Source organism: Pieris brassicae, chromosome 1 (assembly GCF_905147105.1).
Source record: "Pieris brassicae chromosome 1, ilPieBrab1.1, whole genome shotgun sequence".
NCBI lineage: Eukaryota > Metazoa > Arthropoda > Insecta > Lepidoptera > Pieridae > Pieris > Pieris brassicae.
Window position 1 is genome coordinate 16,875,133 of NC_059665.1, and position 8,110 is coordinate 16,883,242.

The following is an 8,110-nucleotide window of genomic DNA, read 5'->3' on the forward strand; positions in this document are numbered from 1 at the left end:
TAGCCTGTTTTACAGAAGGCAGATGGTCTAAAGCAGTAACCGAATGGACTGGTCCAAAAGGAACAAAGGAAGACCAATTAAGCGATGGGCCGTCGGGATCGCGAGGGTAGCTGGAAGAAATTGGATGACGATGGCAAAAAATAAATTAGGATGGAAAAGTTGAAGGAGGCCTTCCCCCGGACAGTGGCCGCATCTTAGTTAAAATTGCAGTTCTATTTATTTTTATTAAATGTATGTCAATAAAATGTGGATGAATAAAGGCTTATTATTATTATTATTATTATTATTACCTGTAGTATTAGTATTTTGACGATTGACTTTATAAAGATTATGAGTACATTGCACAAATAAAACACAGTATAGTGACAATATTTTAATAATCCTTAAAAACAACTTTTCGAGACAATCAAAATGTGTTTAATTTCAAGTGAATATCAGCATAACCATAATTCAACAAGCAATGTAAAAGAAATATCTCTATCCATTGCGGATTAAAATAAGGTGAAATTTATAACGTCTTTCTAGTAACATACAATTATAAAGTAAATTACAACTATGCAAAACACCCCTAAATTTTAACATAAAACTATGTCAATTCAAAATTGAAATGAAAGCAGTACAATAACATAAGTCACTAGTAATTGGACAACTGTTACCATTAGTTTCAAATTCATAGAAACAATCCGCCATACTGTGTAGCGAGGAGGTCGAACTTCTAAGTACTCCAATGTGGTGAGAATCTGCTCTCGATAGGTTCTATCTGGAGAATAACTTATTATTTCAATCGTCTCTTGATATTTTATAGTTTATAAATGTAACCGTCATATTACCTTTGCACTGTACCAACTCTGTAGTAATCAAAGACATCAACTTCTCATACTCACGAAGTGTCAGCTCAAGAAATAGTGGACCACTTATCATGACCACAAAATCTAACACTGAGGTCACGAAAAGTGTTAGAGAAAATTTTAGGTCCACCTAAAACATACCTCAATTTTATGTAAGATTAAGTCATTAGATAATATTTTTACAAATTACTTTTTAATTCTCATATAAATCGAGTATATGTGTAATCGTTTTGTTAATCCTATTATTTATTGCATAATTAATGCATATCACAACCCAGGACTGCTTTTTATAATTTATAAATTATGTTACTGAACTTCAAAAAACTTCTATTATAGATAAATTCAAACAATATCTTGGATTAAGGTTTTTCCGAAAATAAACTTTAGCTGTAATAGTGTGTATTATTTCTATGGGTGAGATACTATTTAAATAACATACGCTTCCCGTTAGCATCATCACTATAGAGGAGTGTGTATCAAATAATAATTTCGTAAAATGGTAAACCAGCTCGATGAATGCCTGAAACAAGTATTCTGTTTTAAAAAATGAAATTCATCATACTATAAATATTACATAGCAACGCATTAATAATTGATATGTAAGTGGTCAATATAAAAGAACTAGCGAGTTTATTAGTATTTTTATGGACAACGAACAATATAGTTAAGAAAGCTGGCAGCCAGATGTCAAGGAAACGGTCAGGTAGCAAAAGCTTCAGCGAGTCCCTTTACCAGCATATAGTTTTTAGGCTTTAATGTAAGATATTTTCAAACATTAGTAACTACTAATGTAGTTGCTAATGTTTTGTAGCTGCGTAACTACGCAGCCGTGCCGGACTTTAGTCATAAGCTTGCTTCGTCTCATAATTTTGTTTGACTAACGCTAGAGTTCGATCAATAACGGAAAATTTACAACGGCACTTTGAGCTTCATTTTGAGACTACAGCGGTGGTTCAGTTCAAGCTATCGTGCGCTTATTAAGTACTTTAAACCTTTGAAACTTAAAGACGATCAATGTCAAAGTAATTATTTGACACTCGTTTCTACGACTGACGTTTGACCATATAATCAAGTCGTTAGAAAATGCTGACATTAACATTTTTAATTATTTGTCGGTCCTGATTTTCTTAATATTCTGGTCGTCCTTTCTAGTCATTTGGGTCTTTCTGGTCATCTAGGTTCTCGTTTTCTCCTTTGTCAACAACTGGTACCTGTCTCTGCCTTCTTGACATTAGACGTAAGTATTCATATCATCATTAGTTACTGCCCTTGACTTTCTCCACGTTAAATCCTTACCCTAATTATTTGCTGCATCTATTCATGCACCTCGTTTCTCTTTGTTTTTGACTCACTCACTGTGTAATCTATTTATCCCTCATATATTATCGTTGGTGTGCAGTAAAAGATATCCAACATAAAAATATGTCTATATAGGTATTCATTGAATTCCCGCAATAATCAATAAATAACATATTAAGCACCATATATCCAATTATATCGAAACTAGCTGAGGCAGTTTCCCATGCATCTTTTATAAAACTATAATATCTTATTTCAGTTTTTTTTGTATTTATTGCTGGTGTGGCTTACAAAAATAGAATTGTTTCCTATTATTAACAACACAAACACTTGCAACAAAAAAATGTAATATAAAGGTTAAATAATGTTCAGATTTTTAATTTAGTAATTTTAATTAGCTGGAATTATTACCTGTAAAGCCAGTATCTTATATACTTTGGTGACATTATCAAGCAATGTTTTGTACAGATGTAAGAACTTCCTTAGACAAAACTGCTTTTCATCAAGATTTCCATGAATTAACTTTGAATTCAGCCATTTACGTAAAAATGCCATTCGTGACCACAACATCTCATATATCATAACTGAAGGCAAGTTTGATATAGTTCTCGAAATTTCCGCCATTTGAATTGCAAGAGATAATATAAATTTCAGGTGCAAAAACATAATTATATTACCAGCACTTTTAAAGACTATCAAAATAAGGTAAGCGACTAGCCACGCTGATTTAGGTTTTGTGAAATGTATGATATTGTCTATGGTCCTTATACCTGAATAAAATCTCGTAAAATACTCTTGTTTATTCCAAATAGAGAGAACTCCGTTTATAATAAAGAAAAAAAACAAATTAACCTCATAATAAGCTATGAGACTTTCCGGTGCAAACCCAATTGAAAAGTTAAGATAAGTAGATACGCTTATATACATAACACAATATAATTTACATAAAAACTGAACAATTTTTGATGAACTACACTCCCAATAATTACCCACAGCGAGACGAAAATATAATATACCCTTTACTATAGACATTCTCATGTTGATTATGTATTACTTTACTGACTAACGATGTAAGTATTGTACAAGCAATTATCAAATGGATTCGAAAAGTGATCTATAATCAGGTGCACTTTCGATATTAAAGATTATTTTCATTTCATATTCTCAAGGTCTTAAGTACAATGTAGTATTATTTCCATGTCCAGGGTCAGGTTATTACAATGTCAGAGTAAGTTGCGACACTCTGATATTACAATTAATGAGTCTCTTCGTTTTTTATCGGTTAATGATTACAAATATTCCCGTTTGCTTATGGCTTCTGTAGACTATAGACTACTTCATCGTACCTATTAAAATAAACGAGAATTTATTAGATTACTAACATGTCGTTTTTTAACATAACATTAATTTAATACTGAATATCGGTCTGGTATAGTTACAAATTTCATTGTAATTACAATAACTAGATCTCACAATGCAATTTTCACAAATGTCACAAACTAGGTACAGAATATCACTAGAAGCGGAAACTTGAGCGCTTAGTAATGAAACCACATTTTATTGTTTAATATTTAGTTTCGAACGACTAATAATCGACAATATAGGTAATAAGACATTTAATGGTCTCCTTTTAAGTGTTTTAAGTTTTAAGCTCTTTTAGTCAGGTCACAGGGTAAATAATTTAATAATAATAACATTATAAACGAAAAAGATAACATAGAACAAGTAGTATTATTGGACGGTATACAAATGTGTTATTGCTTATACCTTTTATCATAATGAGTCATTTACAGAACATACTACGTACATATGTTATACCTAAAAATAAACCAAAGCTGCGTTGACGAAGGAAACTACTTACGCTACTCAGAACCTAATCAAACTGATGTAAACTCTGAAAAATTCATGAGCATACTGATACTGAATATGCCATTGACACTGTAACACACGGCTTTTTAAAACAACCAACTTCTTGAAATTATGAGAACACTTTTTTATTGGATAAATTATATAAGAAATGTCGTAGTTTAACGAAGTAAAGGCAATTGCATAACAAAGCACATAACAGTATAAAATCCAAATTTAAAACTTACGTCGAACCGATGTACAGGATCATAATCGTGCAATATCATTCAATTATACAATCCAGTACCTATTTACTTTTTATATAATTCTTTATACTTTTCGTTTTCCCCGTATGTATATGACGTAAGAAGCTATGCTTTCCGTAGCACCATTAAAACACGCAGGATCAGTTGAATCTTGCCATTCGCCGGGATTTTATAACTTGAATACATAATTTATGGCTGGAGCCAGCTCACAGCGGAAACTAGCGCCTTCATAACCCTTACGTTTCCATCCGGGAATAAAAGATGGCGCTGAGAGTTATTTGAATTAGGGCTTAACTTTATTTCGCTTTTTGCTAGCTCTCGCATGTTCTGTGACTACTGGATTTTCTGGCTTTATAGTTGAGTGGGTTTTTTCTATTCACTGTAGTATAAAATTTAAATTTAATTTGTCTCAAATATTGTTGTTACACGAAACATAAAAAATATACATTTGTCGATTTGATTTTTATTTATGTAAGACAATATTGTTGTTAAAGAGACTGCTACTTTAGTAACCGGAGCATTAAAGTAACTTCGTCCTTAACTTTTTAAATTTTAATACTTTTAAATATCATGCACAAACTCTTCTTCTAACCGACAAGTACCATTTTATAAGTACCGCAGAATAATGTTATTAATAAATAGTTTTTTTCCCTATACGCAGATAGACAGGTCACACAATGATACATCGCATTTTGAATTTAAAAACAAAATAGTTAAAAATACATTAAAAACATCATTTACATGACATACACGAAACCAAATTAAGTCATTGCAAATTGTGAATAATGCGACATCGCGATGCCAAGCGAAAATGTATGAAATTATATGAATTATTCATATTCAGCTTTCCGATAGCTACGGAACCAGTTTAACTTGATCCTCGGATAATAAATTTTTTCTTTGTTGTTCTTTTAATAAAGAACGCAAGCAACGTATTATTTAAATTCTGTCTTGCTCGTTTGACAGAAAGTTTTAAATTTTCTTTTATTATTATCAAAAACATATATCGAATGTAAGATGTGGGATTATGCAGTTATGTTTTTAAGGTTTTAATGAACACTTTATTTTTCATTGTTTATTCTTTAAAGGCACGCTCATATATATATATACGCGCATAGTAATCAAGAAGCATTCACAATGTATTTATTAAATAAGGGGAATTGATCGTTTAGATATTTCTTTATGCATTTCCTTTTTTAATGAACTCGCAACAATAAATGTGAAATTGCGTTGATAGGGTGTGTCTACTAAAAACTTAACATATGATTCTAGAACTGGAAGCAGAAAACCTTGGATATGTTACTTTTGCAAACTAAAGGTAGGGCCGAGGTAAGCAAAATATTTAATAAGTTGTGTTATATTAATTTGTTTTACTTAGTTGAACTTTAAAAACTTATTGATATGAAATGATGACAGGGACCAATTTATTCCGGTCGATGTTTTGTATTACTGTAATGGATACATCAATCTTATTGAGATTACTCGGCTGGCATTTTTTGAATCAGCACGGCATTTGGGGGTGAAAGGAATTCTTTTATGTACGTGTAATAAATATGATATTGTGTCATTTGTTCGAGATATCAAGCTTTTATTAACTTTACAGTAAAATGTGTCAATAAAATACTTGCCTGTTTTGTTATTTAGTAAGGTGAAATAACTAAAAACTCGGCGTTAGGAAGTTGACAATTTTCAATTAATCTAGGTGAAAATTTCAAACTTGAATATGTTTGTTTAAAAAAAATTACAACCCAATACATAAAAACTAGTGGTGTTATTTCGTTTTCATATTTCTATATTTATTTCGTCATCATTTGTTTTTCTAATAGACAAGTAATCAGTCTTCTGCGTCAGACAAACGCCGTCGACTTACGTAGTGTTAATGCATACATGAACAGTAAGTCTTCGACCGGGGTTCGAACCTACAACCTCACTAATCAGAGCTTTTTATTCCATATATATCTACAACTACGAGCAAGGAGCATTTTGGATTATAAACCCTAAACGTAATAAACAATAAAATTTTCAAAGAACAATAACTCGGATTGTATAAACAAATAAAATTTCCGTAAGCTATTAAAATATTTTATCTCTTATGAATATAATCCGCGTTTTATGGCTATCTTAAATTTGAACCATTTTAAGGGCAATAATAAGATGGTATAAAATTGTAAGACGCCCTTAAAGGATTATCTTTGTCAGCTACACCTTTTTTATTTCAAGAGTGTAATTGGTATCGGCCCTTTTTAAAACAATACATAAAAAGTTCCCCTTTCAAATTTTTTAATGTTATCAGCGTGTTTTGCCTACGTGTTTTATTACTGAAAGTATAAAGCTTTGTACGATAACTGTCTAAGTGCCTTCCCAATGTATAAAACAAAACCACACGACTATCCCCTACCATTTAAAAATACCACACATTGTCCACATTGCCAAGATAGAACCACATACTTTCGACAAACTGGTAACAGTACGGAGGAGTGGTGGCAGGAAAAGTCTCTCCAAGTAGAGACAATTATAGTCGGACTGTTCTCATGCCTAATCCCCTAATACAAGCCGAAGATAGACCAGTGTTGAGGAAGTCAGCGTATCGGTTAGGGCATTTCAAGACTGGCATACCATACATAGACTACAAAGAAGATAACACCAAACTTACTTGTGATGTAGTCATTTAGTTATATTATCGGCTGCGGAACTCTTGACAATTCTGTCAATTTAACAGAAGAATGCAAAACAAATGCCTATTGATTAAAAATCCGCCCTTGTATAATATGAAATATATATCTACAATAAACTCATTTCCCTTTAAAAGAAAATTTATGGACTATATCTATAATCATTTATTAATTAATTATTACAATACAATAAAAAGCACCCAATTATTACAGCTATTCTGTTCACTACGAAGTAGGGTTGTCATATTTAAAATGTAAATCATTTTCCTGATACCTATCAAATTTTCCACGACACGATGAAATTTGAAGCATCAATCATCTTAGTCTCTAGAGTCCAGAGTTCAAAACTTAAATTAAGTACGCTTTATCGTTTGGAGACTTCATCCAATTTAACTAATTTTGTGTGGCGAAATTTATTTCAATAAATTTTAAAAATGTTTATAGACTTTAGTTTATGAAATAAAATGTTTTAGAAGCGCATAAAAAAGGCTCACATAGCTTTTGATTATTGAAAGTACACGCTCACTCGTGTCACTTTGTTAATAATTAAACGAGATAAACAGTAAGGTGTGTATGATAGTAGCCATACCTACAACTCACGACTCTAATCACTGTGACATCGCGGTAAGTTATTCCTGCCGTTAAGGAAATACAACTTCTCGCCCTTCGCCACTACAGCTTTCGGGTGGCCTGTCCGTGGTTAGACTGATCGAGGATTCTCCCTTAAGTTGTAGGAAGGTTGGAGGAACTGTTCACCATCCACAAGACTTTCCATGTTTGTTATTAAACCTTTTTATTAATTATAAAAACAATGAAATTAAATCTGCCAATTAATTTTGAACTAGGACTGAAATAAATTATTATACTAATACCACTTAAAGCACGCGACGGTCTCTAATTAATACAAAATTAGTCAAAACTCAGTCTACATGTGGTCATAAATTATTATTGAGTTGCCGGTAATACCAGTAGACGTTCTGCATTGATACAGTCTAACGAATATATAGACTTCACAGAATTATATTTTATTATCTATTTCGTATTAGTAGCATTAGAAAGAGTAGTCTTAGCCTATATCCTAATGATGTGCGTGCGATTATTAAGCCTTGGGTCGTGCACAATTAATTAATGCTTGGATCATGATAGCATATATCGCGATAGCAAACACGATGCATCGTGC

At 31.8% G+C, this 8,110-nt stretch overlaps 1 protein-coding gene across 1 annotated transcript; it reads right to left on the reverse strand.

Moving 5' to 3' along the window:
- Nucleotides 1–596: 596 nt before the first annotated feature.
- LOC123715929 lies at nt 597–3,185 on the reverse strand. The gene is made up of 4 exons (XM_045671311.1): nt 2,559–3,185; nt 1,288–1,368; nt 831–978; nt 597–760 (listed from the first exon to the last, which is right to left on the reverse strand). The coding sequence occupies exons 1-4, from the start codon at nt 3,183–3,185 to the stop codon at nt 597–599; spliced, it is 1,020 nt and encodes a 339-aa protein (XP_045527267.1).
- Between the last annotated feature and the right edge of the window lie 4,925 nt (nt 3,186–8,110).